We start from the raw sequence: 22,945 nt of genomic DNA on the forward strand, positions 1-22,945 counted from the left end.
CCAGTTACTTAATGCTGGGTGCTTATGATCCAGAGCCAAAACCGATGAGTACTTTATATTCTCTATTTGAACAGCAACTAAGCTCAACAGGACCTGAGCTTCTGTTTATATCACCAAAAGTGTGACTTTTGTCCCTTAAACATGTACAGCTCTAACTTAAGAGAACAATTTATGTCGCAATGCACGGTGTAAAACTCTTGTCCTTATAATACATTTCATCTGACTTAACATGATGTGAGAGCTACAAACAATATTAGAAAGGTGAAATTCATATTTTTCCCCAAAAGTGCCTCACTTCAGCTATCACACTTCCAGACCACATCTTAGACATCACAAAGTCAGGGTTACACTTGCACCTAGATTTCTTATGCATGCAACAAGGAGGTTTGTCACCTGATACAGAATCAAGACAGCAAACAAATGAAAACCAACAATTTCAAAAAGTTCCAGTCAAAAATTATCAAAGGCTACCCACATACTGCAACATCACAGAACCCAAACAAATTACTCCAATTGCTTCTTGAAAACCTTTCTGATTGGCTAATTACTACAGAGCTTAGTCTTCACAAGGGATCAGTTCTGTGCGAAAGAGGGTAATACAGAATTTAGTGTCTGTGGATAGAACTACTGACATTTTTCCTGTAAGTTCTGTGCTATTTTGGAGGTTAGGAGATAGAGAGAGAATTTAAGACATATAATCATCATCTTAACCATGAACAATAAAGCATAAATCATAGTGGAGGTGATGACCTATAGGTTTTATTGCTCGACTATTAATCCAGAGGTCCAGAATGTTCTGGGGATCTGGTTTCAAATCCCACCATAGCAGATTGTGGAATTTGAATTCAACAAAAAAAGTCTGGAATTAAGAGTCTAATAATGACCACGAATTCATTGTCGATTCTCATAAAAACCCATCTGGTTCCCTGATGTCCTTTAGGGAAGGAAACTGACACCCTTACCTCGTCATGCATACATGTAACTCTAGACCCACAGCAATGAAGTTGACTCAAATTAGGGATGGGCAATAAATGCTGCCCTAGCTAGTATGCCCTCACCCATGAATGAAGAAAAAATAATCAAGTGCAAAAACTAGGGAAATTGTAGTGTGGTTAGTGAAATTTCAGTTTTGCTTCACTGCTTAGCCTTTTTGTTACATTCACCTCTTCTATCAGTGTCTCTCTCCTCTGAATCTCTCTTTCCCTGTCCTCTATAATCTTTTCACATACTTTTTCTCATTTGCTCTGTTTTTCAGTCTCACTTTGTTTCAAATGCACTTTTTGTAAATTGTGTTCCTCTTCAAATTTTTTTTCTCTCCTTCATAAGTTGCATCCAGTTCCAAAAGTTTTCTCTTTCTGGTTCATAAGAACTTAAAAAATACTAACAAGAGTAGGCCATTTAGCCTCCTGAGCTTACACTGCCATTCAATAAGGTCATGACTGATCTGATTGTGGACTCAGATCCACATTCCTGCTTACTCCCATTTGCCTTTGACTTCTTTTTAAGTCAAGAATCTATCCGCTTCTGCATTAAACCTATTCAATAACCCATGTCTTGGCCAAATCTCCAAAGACTCATGACCTGCCATTTTTAAATTAGCATCTCCTAGTTGCAACATCCTCACAAGGGAAATCCTTTCAGAGTCCACTTTGTCAATTCCCTCAGGATCTTACATCTTGCAATAAAATAATCTATCGTTCTCAAACGCTCCAAAGAATCCATGCCCAGTCTGGGCAACTGTTTTGACTCTGGATAATTGTTCCATCCCAGATGTCAGTCAAGTGAACTTTTTCTGAACTGCTTCTAATGCATTTATATTCTTTTCTCAAACAAGGGCACTAAAGCAGCATATAAATGTAGTCTCAACAAAGCCCTGAACAACTGTAGCAATACATCCCAACGTTTATGTTTCACAGTCATCACAGTAAACAACATTCCAATTGCCTTCTTCACAACTTACGTACTTGCATATTAACTTTTTTGTGGTTCATTCTCTCACTCCATATTCCACACCTGCTACATGCTCCTTTCTAGCTTACTGTTACAGTATTACTACTCTGGTACATGTACAGAGTAGGAAAAGTGGGCTTATTTTGGACATGCCATATACGTTCAAGAGAAACTATGAGGGTAATCCTTAAATTATGCAATGTTTGAAATGCAAACTGTGTTGTAAAGGAAATCGTGTGTATTATAATTTTGGATTTGGGTTTTAAAATAGAGGCAGATGGATATGGGTTAGTTCTGTAAAGCTTTTTTGTAAAGATTGGAGAGTATTGAAATTTAATTTGAAACAGTGACCTTATAAATCCATCAGTTCCAAGAAGGCATGTGACTAGAGTTCAGTGCTTGGTGTATTGATTGAAAAAATGCTCATACTGTTGATTTTACGGCAAGCAGAGTTAACACATAAGGCAATTAGTTTAGTTTTGCCTTCAGGACAGAAAGAAAAGCAGTTTCTCTTGTCAGGAGAATCAGGTGCAGTTTGGGGCAAACCAGTCACCTCAGCAGAAGTGAGTGCTCATCTGTGGAACTTCCAACTTCCAAGCAAGTCAGAAGAGTTTAGATATCAATTCTCAGGTTGCTAGATTTTAGGCATTCAGAAAAAAAAATTCACACTAATAGACTTGGAAGTGAGTTGTTAAAAAAATGATCTCAACACTCCAAAGAAACTGTAAAGCATTAGTTAAGAATTAAAAAGCTGAGATCGCAATGATATTTCACTGGGATTGAGTGTCTGAAAATGCTGATGAAGGGCTTTTGCCTGAAACATTGATTCTCCTGCTCCTCAGATGCTACCTGACCTGCTGTGCTTTTCCAGCACCATACTCTCAACTATAATCTCCAGAATCTGCAGTACTCACTTTTGCCTTGAGTCTCTGTAATGGCTGGTTTGGGAAATATGTTCTAAAATTTGTGTTAAGATAGTCCCCATTGCAGTATATATAAAACGTTGTTTCTTTTCATATTTTGTGTAATGAATATATATTCTATTGTTAAAGAACATCTGCAGCATTATGTGAATATATTTTCATGACAAACCAGTCTGTTAACCAAATGCAAATATGAAATGTGTATTCTATCAGGCCAGGTTTGATGCGGGATTGAGTTACCAGTATTACCATCAGCTGGGATCATAACAAATCAAAGGAATAATAATACCCACAGAGGTTACCTGCAGTTCCAAATGAAAATTGACATCTATCTTCACAATGACTTCAGCAATAATATTCAGAGGTAGATGCATTACAATCAGGTAAGATTAATGTGTACGAAAAGCTCTTGGTAGGTGCTGATACCAGTGAGCAATGAGAGAAAAGCTAAAGAAATCAAACTATTATTTGGAAACCAGTTTATTGTCTAATTTAAAATTAAAAATGAACAGCTTACACAATTCTGCAATGGAAAATAACTTAAGGAAAGATCTATCTAACTAAGTCAATCTCCTTGGTGGTTTCACTAATGATCACATTACATAAATAGAATTTTCTGAACAATATTTTTAAGTATTTATGGTCATGTTGAGCCCATGAAGATTTTGGAAGGTTTCAGGATTAAAGATTAAAAGCAGAGCTTGATCATACAAGGATGATTCTGGCAGATAAAACTGTTGGACATGAAATTCATTTGCACTGATTTTTGAGCATGTCTGCTCAGACTCTCCACTTCATTGGAACAACAGTGTCAATTCTTTTTACCACCACTTCCTGAGCTCTGCGCACAACAGGAGGTGCCAACAGCATAGTGACACAGCCTATAGTACAGGTTGGCCTCTTTTTGAATGGAAAGACAATAGCGTCCTTACAAACTGTACACCAGGGCCCATGGAGGAGTCTAGACTACTTGTTGTAATGCTGGATGAATGTGGGTGGGGCAGAAAAGGCCTTGCAGAGGTCCAGAAAGCCCGTAAAGAGATCCCTTTAAAGGAATGGATGCAGCTGGCCAGGATAATCAAATCCCAGAATCTGGCCTTAAGGATTTTGACTACTTACGCAAGAAGTCTAATGTCCTTCATGTTGGTGGGAAAGGTCAGTAACATCTTCCACACATCAAATCACGAACATCTCATGCTGCTCATTGTACCTCACCCCATTACCCAGCAGCACATTGTGGCATTCAGATATACATATCATTCAGGAATTTCATTTTATCACCACACATCTGCCAATGTTGAAACAGCCTTGCATCTTCCGTACCACAACATTTCACATTACTGAGAATTTACAGCATTTTCCAGAATTATGAGCAAGCTGCTGATGGTGTGACTTTGGGCCTCGTACTTCCTAGTCCTCTTTCCACTTCCCTACACTCTGAAGAATCTTCCACTTCTGAGTTTCTGCTTTTAGATACAAAAAACTGGCACCTACCCACTGGTAACAGTGGAAAGAAGACGGGAGATAACAACACTGCAAAGATGCCCTATTACTTAGTTTGATACTTCTCATAAGCAACTGGTAAACTGGCAGTGAATTTACACTGGAGTCAAACATAGAGGAGGGGTCAGCACATGGTGATCAGTAATTGAGCGCAAGTATGTTCATTTGCCAGTTCAGCAGAGGATGTAGTTGACAGAAAAGCATGGCTACAGAAAACTCAGCAGTAGCCTGACTGTGCTTCTTGCACAATGCTCAATGAAAAGGCTGCTCCATTGCAACTCCCCTTGTGCCTAGCCCACCAAGAGGTGGTCAATAGTTAAACATGCATTGCCTGCTAGACTTTGGATACAATAATTGGTTAGTGTCATCAAAAGACACTTCCTGAGAAGAAGTCTAATGTCATCTAAAAAAGAACAAAGAAATTATTAGCTCTGTAAATGTGGCCTCAACACAGTGGCACTAAAATAATTGATCTTTGGGTGCTGCCTGTATTTACTAATTCAGCTTCATTCACTGCATCTAATCTGAGGGCAATCCAATGAAATTTTTCTCCAGCACTCTGGGTAACAACACCAAGGGTGGGTTATTTTGTCTGGTAGCTCTTAAAGAACTACTGCTCTTGTGAAAAATGGCTATAACACAAATAATTTAGAGTAGTGCCATTTCAACATGCAACTCTGAAGACCACAAGCATACTGTGGACAAAATTGTGTGTGTCATGATGTTATGGAAAGCAATGTTATTAAAGCACAACTGGAGGTATTAACAGGCTTTAATCCCATAGTATCTAGAGCAAATTTTCAAAATACATATACAGTACCAAAGAATTGTTTCAGTAGGAGTCAAGATACTTTACTCATTTCTACACTGTAACTTTGCAAGACGTCAATTTATGGAATTATTAACTTTTAATTTTGGATCAACGAGAAGAAAACAATCCTTTTTAGATAACTGCTTGCCTGCTAACAGTGTAAGTACAATTAACACTTGAACAGTTCACTACCATTAGCGAGACATAAAAACCCTCTTTACAGTGCTTTAAAGTACAATGTTAAAACAACGAGGAGCTTCTTAAAGGGGTATCAATCAAGGGATACCATCCTAAGAAGAATGAACAACAATATCTTCAACAGAACAACATGGAGAAAAGGCAGAAGATGCAGACAAAGAATAATCATTTTGGTCTGCACTGCTGGGCTGTCCTCCAGAATAGATAGTTTGTCATTTTTCTTCTGAGTATCTTCTAGACCTGGCGCTTACCATCATTCAATAATCCAGCAAAATGGTAGGTAATCAGTCATGCCTCCATTCAAAGATAGAAACAGTAAAAGGGGTTATTTCCCCAAATATGGGAATAAATTATTAATAACCCCACACTTTATAAAGAATAATCAACATTTTGACCTTCCACCTATTTTTATCAAATATTGTCTCTTTTATTATGTGCTTAAAGTCACTACTGCTAATTATACATTGACAAAACAGTCAGGGCCATCTTAGGCTGTGAAAATCTACATATACACTGTCCTGGAGGCTGCTTACTCTTTATCTAAGAACATTCATCAATGCATTATATACTGTAACACATTGTTATTTATCACTGTATACAATAGGTTATCAGGTATAGCTATCTGGGGTAATGCCCAAGACCTCATTCTTCACATGCTCATTCTAAACTGACATCTTTTACCTTACTGATGTAACTGATGTTAACAACATAGGATCAGTTACATGATTATCATTTGCATGAATCCCATTACACCACTCTAATATGTCCATTCTTTTGTTGTTAATCCCATATTATTGCTATGTCAATTGGTCTATGAATATGGCGGTTCCAATAGTAAGCATGCTCCAAATGTTCAGAAATTCCCACAGGATAGAAGCTTGTGCAATTGGGCCACACACCTCTTAACTTTCTCATGCTAATACATGTCCCTTTTCTATCTATTTGAAAAAAAAAGTATATAACAGACATCAGACAGCAAGAGAGAGAAATGCAGGATGGGCAAGACCTGAAGAGTGATTAAAAGCCTCTCGTTAGATGTTCTTATACTATCATTTAATTTTAGCATCTCTTCTACTCACCTCATCTTTTTTGAAAATGGCACAATCTCTCACAACAGCGCAGGATTCATATTATGCCATATGATTTGTATGTTAAGCGGCATATTACTGCAGAACTGTAATGTATATTCTGTTCATGATCCGATTGGCTCTCATGACATGATATTCAGAGATAATAGGTGCCCAGGCCCTAGTATCAACTACCAAGCTATATCATTCAGCCTAAATGATAAGCAGTAGCACATTGTGAATACACCTTTTGGAAGTTTAGTCAATGAACTGCAATAAGATGTAATTGGTTAAACTTCGACCAAATAAATAGGATTCAGGGTTAGCAAAATTACAGGAGCGCAACCTATTGCTCAAAGGATGAGCTTAAATGTTCCTATAGTTCCTAGGTACAAGAATCACAAGATTGATCTAAAAATATATTTTGTTATATCATCTTTGATGCAGTCATTTGAATGAGATTGAATGTCATACACAAAGGTTTCCAGACTACTAAGGTTGATAAGTAATGAGAGGTGAGAATAAGGATCAAGATGGATGTAATGATGAAGTTTAAGAATGACATGTCCACGTATGAAGAAGAGGACAGAAGAGAACAGGACCTAGATTTGTCAAAAGAGACTTTTGAGTAAACAGGGAATGTTTAGATTCAGGTGAAGCAGGTTAAGTATCTAAACTGAAGACTGAGAAGTGAAAATGTGATCAGATCAAATAAAGGTCTGAAGGAAAGATGCAATGGTGGAGTGAACATGGAACAGTGAAGGGAAGCCCAGTTAGTAATGGGTAATGAAGGAGTAGATCAAGGAATGTATAGAGGAAAAGACTGTCAGCTGAGGACCAAAATCATCTGCTAAAAGACTTTATCTACTCAGTTTCAGTACACATTTCAGAACTTGGAGATGCATTTATGGTACACATTTACAGAACAGAACTGTATAATTTTAATATGGTATGACATATTAAAAACTACTAAAACATAAAACAACAAGTAATTATCAAGGCAATTTACTTACATCAATGTTACATGATCGAAAGCGCTTTCTCTCTCCTAGACAGTATCGTCCTCCGATAGTGGGTCTGGAGTAGGAGATAAATATCAATACATGAGGATGGCAAGTTCAGGCTATTTTATTCAATGTGGCTGATATATTTTGTGAAGCAACATGACCAAGTCTTATCAGAGGACATGGACATTATTTTGCTTCTGCTATATTAATTGGCTTTTGATGTAGTTTATTTGTTTGATTTGTCCCAAAGCAATGCAGTGATGATATTAGCTTCTAAAAATGCAGGAATATTGTTTACTGCATTTTATACAATGCTTTAGAGTGTTGATACAATGTTCCAGCTCTGTTTCCTTTACTTGAGTCTACCCCAGACTTAATCAATCAAGCACAGATCAGTTACCAGACTCCCAAACTCAAATACTGCACAGAACATTTGGACATTACACTTTAAAGTCATGGGAACAAAGCATTAACTTTGCACTGATACAATCTTTTTTTTAAAATGCATATTTTTGTAGCTTTGTGACTTGTATGTTGGAACATTGTGCCCATCATTCAAACTATCTACACAGGTTGGTAGTTAATCATCACTGGCACACATTTATACTCTGTACACTGCTAACACAAATTCCTCTTTGCTGAGTATTCAGATGGATTAGAATTAAGCGAGGATCTTATCATTTGTTGTTTAAAGATGTAACAAGGTCAAATTAATAAGGATTCCACTGAAGTGTCTGGTGAAGATGTCCGAGGAAGGTTTACCCGACCGAAATGTTAATTCTTGATTCCTCTCCACAGATGCAGCCAGATTTACTCAGTTTTTCCAGCAATTTCTGATTTTGTTTCTGATATACAGTATCTGCAGTTCTTTCGGTTTTCATTTAGAATTTCACTATTTGTATTGACTGATCCATGGTGGCATTGCCCATGGAAAGTCAAGACTTACACAGAATGAAATAACAATATGGTCTTAATTTCTTAATGAAGTTCTAACGGCAGTAGCATGTGATTAAAAAACAAATAAATTTGTGATTTGAAATCAGAGCAACTGCTTACCAATGCTATGCAATAGCAACAGCAAATAATTCACTTATAGAAAAGGAATGCTGATCAACATTGTAACACAGTTAACTATGTACCAATGTGTTTATTGTATAAATACAATGAGCAGTTGACAACACTAAACCTCTAAATTCATAGCGAACGAAACACCAATTATTAAATAATCCAGCAACAGCCATGGGAAATGAAATGGAAAAGGAGATCATATTGAATTAGTAAATTCATAGTCTAATAAATCAACAAAGTAATGGAAAGCAGTGAGATCAAGTTATTAAAATAACGGAGAAATCAAGAATCAAAGGATTAATGAAGCCATAGATGTCAGTGATGTAACTCAATTGAACAATCAGCATAACAAAAAAAAGTCAATAAGTTATCAAATCAGGAGGCACATTAAATTTGTGAAACTGCAAGCACACAAACCAACTACTGAAATAATACAGCAGCAATTCTGAGGTAATTAATCCTCCTTTCCTACGTTGGCCATGACTCTGTTTCTGCCCCATAGTTGTGAACTAAATTCTGCCAGTTTCATCAAATGTTCAATTGCCAAAGCACTACAATCAATTATTATGAATGCATGCTGTAAAATTATAATCACGCTCACTGTAAAAGACTCAAAGGAATCAAAGAAAACCTACAGTGTGGAAGCAGACCATTCGACTCATTGCATTTACACCGACCCTTCGAAGAATACTAGAAACTCTCCCTTTTTTAGACTTCATTCCTGTATTTGTGTGTGAGTTTGACTATTCATATAATTACTATTTTTTGCATGGTTAGGAAATAATAAATCATGGTGAAAATCCACCAATAAACTTAATGCAACTCACACTTAGTTAGAAAAAATGTAAGATTCACCCTATAGATACTGTCATCAACAAATGGGAAGGTTGATATCCTGAAGGGATAAAATTTGAAGAATTGAACAGCCTTCTTTATTTTAATCTTTTTAATAATCAGTAGTTCCTACATGCTTTAAAGAAGTGTAGTGAGAATGTTACACTACAATCCCCATATCTAATGTTGGAGAGGAACAATTGCAATGATGACGTTAATAGCAGAATAGGAAAGATCATTTTTACTTTCATGTGGTTTCTAAACTTATACAAGTAAATCTGAATATGCTGTAAAGAGGGACATGTTGCATTCATCAGGTCAAATACAAGACTGGCACATTTCAAAAGATCACAACATCTTTTTGTACAAGAGAAAAGGAAATTGGTTGGTTGGGGAGTTATCTTTGATTGCCTGAGATGGTGTTATAAAGAAAGAAAGGGAAATCTTTAAGAATTCTAAACTCTTGGGTAATTCAAAAAAGGGCAAAGCTTGTTTACAGAGAACAGTATCTGCATATGAATGTATTCTACTTCTAGCAAGTGTAACTAAGCTAATTATTAGTTTGGCTCATTATTTTAAATTGGTCATAAGTGAAGCTATCAGCACAATTAAAATTGGGCAGCACTTTTTGCTAGGTAATCCTAGAAATACATCTAACACCAAATGTGGCTTTCTCTGTGGCAATACCTTAACCATTCAAACATCTTGTCAACAAATCATCATCTTTTTCTCCTGTACTATAAAATCTTGTGTTACTTTGAAATTTGTCATTCTTTAATTTTTCCTGCTAAGCACAAGACAAAAGTATCATCATATTTCTTTCTTCAATAATATTCCTGTTTTGTACTATCAAAAATACAATTATATAAAATTAAATTTATCTGATTGAGCTCCATTCCTACAGGATGCGGTAAAAGAGATAACTTATGCATAAATCAGAAAGACTACAAATATACAGTTTCAGAATTTATTCTTGGTATTTGGAGGATAATTAAAATAAGAAAATTTAAAATACACCTGTAGAGACAATAATTAAGCTGATCATTTTAATATGCATTGTTATAGACCTTTCAGGTATATACTTATAACAATGCTATATCTTATTTACCTACCTTGGGCTGTCACATTGCCTGCCAGAATATGATACTCCACCTCCACAGGTCCTGCTGCACTCTCCCCATGATGACCAGGGTCCCCAGGCCCCATCCACTCCCTCTGGTCTAGTGCCGAATGGGACACAGTCTCTTTTATAGCACCACTGTAACAGAAATTTTAATTTAAACTTTGCATAGCAAAATTAGACAAACACATTTTTCATATTAATTCGATTGAAATAATTTATAATCGATGAGCTGAAAGTGAGTCAAAGCATCATACAGGGAAATTGCAGGCATCATGCAGGTTAAATTGCCCGTAGTGTTAGGTGAAGAGGTAAATGTAGGGGAATGGGTCTGGGTGGGTTGCGCTTCAGTGGGTCGGTGTGGACTTGTTGGGCCAAAGGGCCAGTTTCCACACTGTAAGTAATCTAATCTAATCTAAAAAAAACGTTTCCACATTATGACACAACATACCTTACATATTTTATATTGAACTTGCAGGAATATTGTGCCTTTTATAGTCAATGTCACATTCCACGTCATTGCCAATGAGGAACATTTTCAGTGTGGTTACTCATATAATGCAATTTGATATATTGTAATTTTTAATATGTCACACTTTGTAGGTTAGTATTTCCTTGAGAGAAAAAGTGTAGTTGATATACTGCAGTGATTTAATTTGTCTGTTCATTCTGTCATCAAATGCTAATTGTGAATCATATTTTATATTAGTTGGATGGACTTTATAATTGATTATTGCTACAGCAAGATTAATGTTAATGAAAAAGATGGGTGATGACATTTGATATCGATAAGTGAAAGATTCAGGAAAAAATATAGGGATAGAATTGAATACTCAGTAGAAGGGACTGAAGGGTGTGGATAAATCACGACAACTCAGTGTTCAATTACACATTCCTGGGTGCAGGTTAAAGTGTAAAGGAGATCATATAATTTAGATTGATTAGTGTGGCATTATGAAAATAATCATGAATTTGTACAAGCCATTGCTTAGGCCAAAGCTAAGAATATTGATATGGACCAGACCAAACACCTTCAAAACATGTTAGGATCTAGGCTATCTCCTTAACTTTTTCTTATTTTAAAGGCAAAGACCAGGCATTGTATTCCAGGTACAATTTGATTGGCCAAACTACTAGGCTTGAAGCGAAGCACATTTTATTCATACACTGTGCTTTCCAATGGAGCACAGGTGGCTTCTCTCTATATCTCAGAATCAATAAAATTGAGACTCACTTCAGATCCTAGGCCTATTTCCAATGGAGCACAGGTGGCTTCTCTCTATATCTCTATAATCTTTCTGCACAATATGAAAATCATGGGCTGTTTTATCTTTTCACTAAACTTGGTTTTAATCATTCCCCAAGTACACTCACATTCCATTTAAGATTTATTTCATGCGCATATTTTCTCTCCGAACATATTTTTATTTAAATTGTGAGCTTTGTTGACTTAACTTGTCACAAAAATATGATTATGAATTAGGATTTGTAACTGAATTATAGTAAAAACAGTTCAACATCTCAATTATAGTAGACTTTAAAATGACAATTTAACATTATCACAGAGAGAAAAAAAGACAAATTTATAGTTACCCCCTTTTCAATGGTATTTGATTGGCATACTGTCCCCTCAGCAGCAGGAATGCTGTTTGTAATACAACGATTGCTTTTACTAAGACACCACAACTCACTGCATACCTCCTACAAATAAAACATTCATAGAAAGTATCAAGCACTAAAAACAAAAGACTATGTTTAATAAAGTTAATTGTATGCTTTAAGTTTTAGATTTTGATGGCACACATTATTTTACAAAAATTAATTGCTGGACAATGCAAGCAAAAGGTTTTCATAAATTCTTTAAAAGTCATGAGCAATATTCTACAAGTTGAGGGAAGCCTTTTACTTAATAGTTTGGGTATTAAAATTATAGACTGGCAAGCTTCAACAGGGATGTCTCCTGCCTTTAGGAAGTTTAGCATAAATCTATGCAATGATGGTTTATTGCCTTCAACTTGATTCTGATACTTGCTGATGGTTGTAAAATGTTTTTGATATTGTGGACTGTTTTTAAAAGATATTTCAAAGACCTGTTGGTACTATCATTTCTGTTGTCTCTGGTTTGAGTTTTGCGTGGAAACCTTTGACACATTGTTAGTGATTCCACACCATGTTCCACTGGAATTCCCTCTCTTCATGTTTAAATCTATCAGTGTAATCCTCTTTTCTCATCTTCCTTAAAAGCCTGTTCAGCTTCTTTTGAAATACTTCTGCACCACTTCTACATGATACATAGATCTACATTCTCATCACTCTGAGCAAATAGGTTTCTCTTCAATTCCCTATTTGATTGCTTGATGAATATCTTATGTTGTTGGCATCTAGTTATTCACAGTTGGAGAAGTGGGCTGGAATTGTTACAGCAATGAGTCCTTGATGGTGGGACTAAGTGAGAAAGACTTCCACACAAAGGCAGGACAGTTGGCCACTTACAATCACTTGATGGCCAGCTAATGAGTTAGGCTCAGTCAAGTGTCCCAGCCAATTGTGGAATGGGGGCAGGGACTAAGTTGCTGACGCATTTATTATCTTATGGAAGTGCAGGTTCAGTTGCCACATTTAAACAGCCTGGGCAGATATCTATTCCTTCCAAATCAAAAGTATCTTTCTGCCTATGTGAAAGAACGATTTTGTGCTGGAAATGGTGACATTCACCCCTCACCTACCATACTTCGATCCCGGAGTTACTGTCACACCTGCTCTGCATGGCCACCATTAATGAGAAACGTCAACCTCGTAATTAGATTACTTACAGTGTGGAAACAGGCCCTTCGGCCCAACAAGTCCACACCGCCCCGCCGAAGCGCAACCCACCCATACCCCTACATTTACCCCTTACCTAACACTACGGGCAATTTAGCATGGCCAATTCACCTGACCTGCACATCTTTGGACTGTGGGAGGAAACCGGAGCACCCAGAGGAAACCCACGCAGACACGGGGAGAACGTGCAAACTCCACACAGTTAGTCGCCTGAGGCGGGAATTGAACCCGGATCTCTGGCGCTGTGAGGCAACAGTGCTAACCACTTGCCACCGTGCCACCCGTAATCTATGGCTCACTATATTTTCCGCACAAGAAAAACAACTTTTACTCACGTTCATTCTGTCAAGACCACCTTGCCCACTACACACCATCTTTCGCCAACCATAAAACTATGAGCAAGTATTCCTCAGTTGCTGCCAGTGTATAACTTAATCTTAAGACTTTGTTTGATGACTGTGCACAACATACTATTGTATTAAAAATAGGTTCCTGTCATTGTCCTTGAGAATACAATCCACCTTTAATCTGCAGCAAACCTACATGTCATTTATCATCACACAATCGGAAACTGACCTTTTGCCTCCTGCACAGTTATATGACCTTTCGCCAAACTCATCTCCCGCTCCAGGAGCCTTCACAAAATTTATTCCAGTTTTTCTGCATCTACTATATCAAAGCCTTTTAGTATTTTATTAGGTTCTCTCTTTTATGCTAAACCACACCCTCATCCAGCCTTCCCAGGCCAAGGTGTCATAGAGCTAAACAGCACAGAATAAGACCGTTTGGTCCATCTCGTCCATGCCGAGCTGATATCCTAAACTTATCTAGTCCCATTTACCAGCATTTCACTTACATCCCTCTAAACCCTTCCCATTCATGTACCCATCCAGATGCCTTTTAAATCTTGTAATTGTACCCACCTCCACCACCTCCTTCGGCTGCTCATTCCATACTGATGCTTGCTGGTCACAGGCCTCCAGTACCTGTAACGCTGTACTACACCCTCTGACTCCCACAGTCAAGCCAATTTTGTATCCAATTGGTTCACTCCCCCTGGATTCCATGTGATCTTATCTTGCTAACCAGTTCATCATGTGGAAACTCATATGGAATACCTTGCTGAAGTCCACATAGACAATGTCTACCACTCTGCCTTCATCAATCCTCTTTTGTTACCTCTTCAAAAAAATTCAGGCAAGTTTGTGAGACATGATTTCCCAAGCACAAAGCCATGTTGGCTATGTCTAATCAGTCCTTGGCTTTCTAAATGCATGTAAATCTGTTCGTCAGAATCCCCCCCAACAACATACCTAACACTGAGGTCAGGTTCACTTACTTATAGCTCCCTGGCTTTTCCTTACCATCTTTCTTCAATAATGGCACCACATTAGCCACTCTCCAGTTTTCTGTTATGGCTGTTGACGATACAAGTATCTCAGCAAGGGTCCTGACAAAGTTTTCCCTAACTTCCATAATCAGGTCATAGGGATTTATCTTCTTTTATGTGTTTTAAGACTTCCAGCCACCCCCTCTTCTGTAATATGGACACTTTTCAAGATATCACTTTTTATTTTCTTAAGTTCCCTAGCTTTCATGTCCATAATAGGTCTTCAAACAAACCCAACCTGCTTATCTTTCCTGATAACGTATTCCCTCACATTTCTGGCATCATTCTTGTATGTCTTCTCTGCACCCTCTCCTTTTTATTATATGGCTACCAGATCTGCTTATAATACTCTAATTGGGGTCCAAATAAAGTTTGACATAGACTTAGCATAACTTCCCTCATTCCTAATTTAATCCTTCATGAAATAAATTATTGCTTAATTTCCTTTCTGTAAGGCCTTATAGAGACATAGAGATGTTTGTTATTTTGTTATGTATTGAGAATTCTACCTGCCTAGTAATTCTGTTACTTGTATCATCGATATTGGTCATTAATTTACAGTCTTTGCCTAAACTTCAGCCCACTAATTGTAAAGACCTTCTACACTGGTCTCAGAGCACAGGAACAGTGATGCTCCAATGGAGACCTGAAACCATCTAGTACCACTTTCTTCGTTTCAGTGCTTTGTATAATGATTTTCCATTGTAGCCCATACTAAGAGACCATCTTGGGACATATTTAGTCCCTAAACTTGTGTGAGTACCAAATCACTAACATAGGGAAAGGCCGAATGGAATTAACTGCCTGTAAGTATCAGGTCTTCCCTTGCATTTAGGGTCAAGGTTAGCGTGGTGCTAGAAAAGCACTGCAGGTCAGGCAGCATCCGAGGAGCAGGGAAATCGATGTTTCAGGCAAGAGCCCTTCATCAGGAATGAGCCAGAGAGCCTCCGGAGTGGGGAAATAAATGGGAGGGGGGGTGGTGGGGCTGGGGGGGAAGGTAGCTAAGAGTGCAATAGGTGGATGGAGGTGGGGGTGAAGGTGATAGGTCAGAGAGAATGGTGGAGTGGATAGGTGGGAAGGAAGATTAGCAGGTAGGACAGGTCATGAGGATGGTGATGAGCTGGAAGGTTGGAACTGGGGTTGGGTGGGGGGAGGGGAAATGAGAAGTCCACATTGATGCCCTGAGGTTGAAGTGTGCCGAGGCTGAAGATGAGGTGTTCTTCCTCCAGGCGTTGGGGGGTGAGGGAGTGGTGATGGAGGAGGCCCAGGACCTGCATGTCCTCAACAGAGTGGGAGGGGGAGTTGAAATGTTTGGCCATGGGGTGGTGAGATTGATTGGTGCGAGTGTCACAGAGATGTTCCCTAATGCGCTCTGTGTGAAGGCGTTCAGTCTCCCCAATGTAAAGGAGACCACATTGGGAGCAACGGATACAATCAATGACATTTGTGGATGTCCAGGTGAAACTTTGATGGATGTGGAAGGCTCCTTTGGGGCCTTGGATGGAGGTGAGGGAGGAGGTGTGGGCGCAGGTTTTGCAATTCCTGCAGTGGCAGGAGAAGGTGCCAAGATGGGAGGTTGGGTTGTTGGAGGGCGTGAACCTGACCAGGTAGTCACAGAGGGAATGGTCTTTGTGGGAAGCAGATGGGGTGGGAGGGAAATATATCCCTGATGGTGGGGTCTGTTTGTAGGTGGTGGAAATGTTGGCGTATGAGGTGGTTTCTGCGGAGCTTGGTGGAATGGAAGGTGAGGACCAGGAGGGTTCTGTCCTTGTTGCTGTTGGAGGAGTGGGGTTTGAGGGCAGAGGTGCGGGACGTGGATGATATGCGTTGGAGGGCATCTTCAACCATGTGGGAAGGGAAATTACAGTCTGTAAAGAAGGAGGCCATCATCGCTGGGGCCCCGGATTTATGGCCCCAGTGATAAAAGTCCCAATCTGCCAAGACCTGCTGGCCTCTGCTAGCTAATCAGAAGCTGGCACCTCTCTACTTCTGCCAGATCTACCAGGAGCAGTGATTGTTGCTGATAAAGCATGCAAGGAGAGGTCTACGATCGCTGAGAGTGGAATGTGGATCATGAGGAGCAAATTGCTAATCTGGTGATGGCAAAGGGTTGTCGAGGTGACTTTCAGCAGCCTGATGTTAGGTCCCTTGGTCAGACACTAAGTGCCTTTGAATGGGGAATACCCCTCCCCCCGGAGGTCACAAGCAAACTGCTCTCCTTGCTAGGAGACAGCCCCACTCTCTGTTGGTTGAATTTAAATGGAATTGGAATAAGACCCTCAATTTGACACTTTCCATTATAGCCCATACAAAGAGACCATCTTAAGACAAATTTAATTTTGGTAACTGAGCTCTCACCCACAGGTTGGAGAACCAATGTAGTTCTCATCTAAAGGCCTGATTTGGTAATACGCCAGGATTGCTGTCCAAAGTCTTCCTTCATTAGACTTAATCAGAGCAGAGGCAAAAGTAACAAGGTCACGGTAATTAAATATCTCCTGCCACCAAATTCACCTCAGGAGGGAGTATTGATTCTGCCCCTCATCTCTGAAAGTGGTAGCTTTCTTTATACATTATTATAGTATATTGGATATCACGAACATACTTTGTGTCTATTAACACATGATAAATGTAAAATGAAATGTAGACAATGAATAATTTGAAACGGAAACTCGATGGGCACTCGTGTGTGATAACTTTCCAGGACTGTGGAATAGAGTGGAGGAATGGAACTGAATCAGTTGTCTGAATAGCGTCCTTCTGTGTTGTTATGACTCTATGATAAAATCATTTTTATTACTTTGAGACTAAATTCTTTCCTGCAGCTTTTAAGAGATTAAAAGAAAATTAGTTGAGGCAATCTCAGTTTGATTTCCACTGGATTTGTATCAAAAGCATAACATTTTTCGTATAAGAAGAAAACAAACGTTCCAGCAGACAACTGTAGGATGGCACATAAAACATAGTGGCATGAGTCTCTTTTTCAATAGTACCACCTACGACAAAAGATCAAAGCTCCTTCCCATCAAAAACATATTAATATTTCTCAAAGTAATAAAGCAGGAAGACTCTCTACCCCATATTTACACTGGCGTGATTTGACTCCATATTGGAAACGGCACTGTTCATCGGCATCATACACCTGACCCGGGGCCACGGTTGGGTAAAAAAACTCCTGCTTTGGAGGTGCATTGATGAGACATCTACCATGTCCTGAACTGACAGAAAAAAAAAGAATTTTTATTATGGAAGGAAACCAAATTTATTAACTTTCTAAAATTCTGTGCAATCCAGGAAATTAAATAACTCATAGAGGAGTAAAACAAAACTGTGAGAATAAAGTCTCCATGTGAAATTTAATTTTCTATATTTTTCAATGATACTTTGTTCCTGTTAAAATGAATACCTATTAAATGAATGAATTGCTTAAATTAATTTTATTTAAATATTCTAGAAAGCTTTGTTAATGCTGATTGGCAAGAAAGGGCTTAACCCAATGGTCAGTTCACCATTTTCTGCAATTCTTTTTGTCTTGGTGTGAAAATTGCCCAATAATTAATTCAGTAATGTTTCAGTGGCATTTTTACATCAACATATACTAAGACTGAAGTACTTCTGACAATCAATATGACATTTTTTCCCGTTTTGGTGGAACATCTCTTCAGAGTGAATGCTCCAGCTTTGTAATACAAATAACTTACTATCCTTTCATGAACAATTCAAATAACACAAGGATGGATGAATGGAGCCGGACAGAAAATCTTGAAATTTAAAAATATTGAGAAATACAATTCAACATTTCTACTCCTTTTATTGGGGAGAGACTTAGTGGAGTAGATGACTGATCTGTCATCTAACTGCAGGGTAAGACATTGAAATATTTCAAAGAAACTACATACCTCTATTTTAACTCTGTTCCAGACTTAACCCAGCATCTGACAGGAGATGAGAATGACTAGATTGAAGAGGTAAATACTTTCCTAATTGACCAAGAGAAACAGGAGTGCTTCTTCCTACTCTCTTCCCAATAAGCCACCAAAACGTTTTAAGCGATAGTACGTTCATACTTCTGATTGGATTGTGCCTGAAAGTTCAATTCGCATCCATCCACCCTTCTCCTCATTTCTTACATCCCCTTTCCAATCAAATCTCTCAACTGCTGAGATCCAAAACTGCACGTCACCATCAGATAATCTCTTAATCTAGTTGGCTCCAGCCAGGAAACAGATTTAAACTTTTTAACATGATAATGTTGGTAAATTCAGCATGGTCTCTCAGCAACCCAAATTTCCAAGATCTGCAGGAGCTAAACCTCTTTCTTCCTAACCTGTTCTTATCAGGGCCTCTGTCTTTTTCTTTATTTGTATTCAGAGCATTAGAACTCTTTGAAGGTTTTTGCTGTAGCTTCTCATTGAAGGGGTGTGGGCATCCCAAAAGCATTGCTGTTATGCAGATCAAATTATTTAAGTAAAGGAATGCCACGGATAAAGGTAAATGCTTTTCCCATGAAGATAAAGTGAAATGAACTATGAAGCAGAGTGGTGCTGGAAAAGCACAGCAGGTCAGGCAGCATCCGAGTAGCAGGAAAATTGACGTTTCGGGCAAAAGCCCTTAATCAGGAATAGAGGTCTAAATGTTTCCTAGGTTTCCAATGTGATCTAAGAGCAATATGTTTTGGGTTGCTCTGTAATGTGTATGATAGAGTGAAGCAGATAAAATGTCATCTTTCATTTATCTTCAATGTTTTTGGGACTGTGGTTGCAAATGTTCAATATTACATGTTTAATTTCATTATCAATCTTTTGCCATATTCAAATAAAATAGATTACAGAATTGAACATTTAAGTTTCTAAAATTACTTGGCAAAATGATTGTTTATTTTACAGATTTGCTTTGTGGACATGCAATTTGAATATGGCCCAATTGCTTTTAATACTTTATTAAATGAATGAATATATCTCAAAGAGGTACTCTGAGGTGCATCTTAATGGCAAACACACATTGATCACATGCAGAGAAGCTGACTCCATGTCTGTACTGAACCTGTATGAAGAAATTTAATATGAATATTCAGATTCTCAGGTACATTAGATTGATTCATTTGCTTAAAATGGACAATGACATGATGACATTGTCATGCATGTTCCTCAGCTGTTAAAAATCTGGATCAATTCACTATTGCAAATGTACAATTGATGAATCTGTGAGGTTTCATTTGGAGATTTAATACAGCAAGTTACCAAACCTTTACAACTTATGAAGAAGTTTGAAATCCTTTACATATAAAAAAATCAATACCCTATTAAAATACTCTTAATGCAACTGGTGGATTTATTTGTAAATATTAAAACTGTGGTCCAATTAAGTTTATTTACAAAATTAGTTAAATCTTTTTATGTAAGAATTTGTGATGTGCAGGAGATAGTTTGCATTCTGTGCATGAGAAACAATTTGGCTTTCCTTGTTACTCCTTTTGGGTGAATGGTAATGTTTTAGCCTTATGCTTTTACCCTCATAAATCATCTGTAAAAATATAGCCACTGCTGTTGTTTCACCTTATTCACTAAACCAGTCCTGTCTCCTGGGGGCAACATACCTTTGCATGTGCCAATTAGTTACAATGAACTGCAACCTTCTGAAAATTCAGAGCAGCACAGGTACATATTATCCTGGTCTCTGTGCTCAAAGTGCAGATCTAAAGGGCTGCAAGCAAAATACAAGCTGCAACATAAGCCATTGCAACACTCTAGTTTTACACCATTTCGAGACCCTGAACCCATGTTCAGAATTGATTTCAAACTGTAAATTTTATATGAAACAAGATCTAAGCACTTTTCTAAAAACACATTGGTCAATGAGCTGCTTTGTCTAAACCTGGCCACAGCATGGACACTGACAGACACCAGGCAACTTGGTTTTTTTCTTTATTTTACTATATTTCCTGACTTCTTACTCTAAGAAGCTGGTGATGTAATCCCTGCTGCATGTAGACCAGATGAAAGGGTTCGTTTTCACAGTGATATGGGCAGCCATCAGCTTTGCTGTTTCCTGACCTCTCGGACCACAGGTGTTTCCAACTCCATCGTGATTCATTCCAAAACTAAAAGAAAGAAAAGTCAAATAAAACAAGGCAATGTGCTCCAAGACATTCACTATTGTTACAAATACACTATTTAGTTTATTTTTCTTCCATATACCCTCACACTTATTTCTTGGAGACAATGGAAAAGGGGTGGAGATTTGATTCACTGGCTATCTTACTCATTGCATTTTTATCTGAAACAGACACGAGGCACCATATAGACCCTCAGAAATGCAAACTATTTAAATTGTATGCATACAGAATTCCAACACTATTGAAGATTGCCAAGTCCTCATTTAAACAGGTGTTGTGCCTTTCATAAACTTGCAATAAAACCGCTGACAAATTTAAAGAGGTAGGCAGAAAGTTGGCAAGGTGTCAATAAACTGGCTTTTGGCTATTATGCTGATACAAATCGGAAGATTTCCTGTTGCAATAGCAACATGTTGTGGGTTGAAATATTTGAACAGAGCTGGGGACTTCTAGAGTTGCACCATCTCTTTTCTGAGGACATGCATCCTTGTGGCATAGTGTTCTAACATGTGCTATATGAGCAAAGAGGAGAATACAACAGACATACTCTTGGATACAGGAGGACATGTATATTCAGTTTCCTTGCTGCATGAAAACTGACTTCCACAGAACATTCCTTCCCATCTGCTGATTCACGAGGGGAGGTAGCTTGAGGTACATTAGTCATGGCTTGTCATGGGCTCAAGGTCACTCCAGACATTTCAATAACGAAATGAATGCTATCACTTCGGTACTGTACTGAGAGACTGCTGACCTGTCCAATGTGACATTAAACAAACTCTGTCTGCTTTCTCAGGTGGAAGTAAATGCTAAAATGGTGACCAATATACAGGCTAATATTTTAATACAGTATTCATCTTTCTATCAATAGACTATCTGATCATGTATCTCATTTCTATTCAAGGGACTTTTGTATTTGCAAATTAGCTGAAACACAGCTCCACATTACACCTGGGACTACACTTCATAACCATTTCATTTAGATGCATAGAGCCATAGAGTCACAGCACAGACCCTTCAGTCCAAAAGATCCATGCCGACCAGATATCCTAAATTTATCTAGTTCCATTCACCAAAATTCTAAACCCTTCCTATTCATATACCCATCTAAATATCTTTTAAATGTTATAATTGTACCAGCCTCCACCACTTCTTCTGGCAACTCATTCCATTCACACACACCACCTTCTGCGTGAAAAGGTTATCCCTTTAGTTCTTTCTCACCTTCAACTTATGAGCTCTCGTTTTGGGGGCCCCCACACCAGGGGAAAGATCTTGGCTATTCACCCTATCCATGCCCCTTATGATTTTATAAACCTCTGCAAGGCCACCCTTCAGCCTTCAACACTCCAGGGAAAACAGGCCCAGCCTATTCAGCCTCTCCTTATAGCTCAAATCCTCCAACCCTGGAAACATCCTTGCAAATCTTTTTCTGAACCCTTCAACTTTCACAACATCCTTCTTATATTTTCCCAAATGACCGCATGTGGCACCGTATTGTATGTGCCCCATCCATCAGTATATCTACTGGGTACGGGGTGTTCGAGGTAGGTTGCTGCCTCCAACTCTCCTTTGTCTTGAGACCATCTTTTGAATAGTTGTGGAGGAAGATGTACTATCCTGACATAACAAGGCTGTTAATTGTATGTTCGTAATAATTAGTATCACCACATTTGGTAAGGCATAATGACGAAAACTTCAGCGAGATGGTAGAGATCATCTGCTCCCTCTGAAAGTCCCTTGCTTCTCTCCACCCACAGACTGTTTGTGACATCAGTAAAATGGATAAAGCCAATGTAACATGAACATTAACCCCCTCAGAACCATTACCTTACATAATTGGCTATAAATATCATTGAAATGTCTTGAAATCATAAAAGGTCTTATTAAGTGAAAGTCCTTGCATATATGAAATCTCTTTCAGGGGCATCATCTGTCACACGTCACACATAATACATAAGAATATTTTTACCTTGGACTTTTCCAGTCAAGTGAAGTAAATGAGGCAGAAAAAGCAAGCATTGGAAACGTCTAGGTAAATTTTCACTGATGAGTGCCAACTGAGTGACCGGCTGGGACAGAAGATTAGTCTTGATTGAGGCTTCTGTGATTTTCCTGCCTCCTCCAATTTGTATA

General features: G+C 38.3%; 1 protein-coding gene across 3 annotated transcripts in view; it reads right to left on the reverse strand.

The window, feature by feature from the left end:
- The window catches only part of adamts10 (ADAM metallopeptidase with thrombospondin type 1 motif, 10), a 171,265-nt gene that overhangs the window by 43,233 nt on the left and 105,087 nt on the right, over window positions 1–22,945 (reverse strand). For all 3 annotated transcript variants that reach the window (XM_072594028.1, XM_072594029.1, XM_072594030.1), the window contains 5 exons: window positions 20,648–20,794; window positions 17,771–17,912; window positions 12,075–12,182; window positions 10,474–10,619; window positions 7,466–7,529 (listed from right to left, as the gene is read on the reverse strand). In XM_072594028.1, the coding sequence (XP_072450129.1) occupies window positions 7,466–7,529; window positions 10,474–10,619; window positions 12,075–12,182; window positions 17,771–17,912; window positions 20,648–20,794 (607 nt within the window). The remainder of the gene's footprint in view (window positions 1–7,465; window positions 7,530–10,473; window positions 10,620–12,074; window positions 12,183–17,770; window positions 17,913–20,647; window positions 20,795–22,945) is intronic.

The sequence above is a fragment of the Chiloscyllium punctatum genome, chromosome 24, assembly GCF_047496795.1.
Source record: "Chiloscyllium punctatum isolate Juve2018m chromosome 24, sChiPun1.3, whole genome shotgun sequence".
In the NCBI taxonomy this organism is placed as follows: domain Eukaryota; kingdom Metazoa; phylum Chordata; class Chondrichthyes; order Orectolobiformes; family Hemiscylliidae; genus Chiloscyllium; species Chiloscyllium punctatum.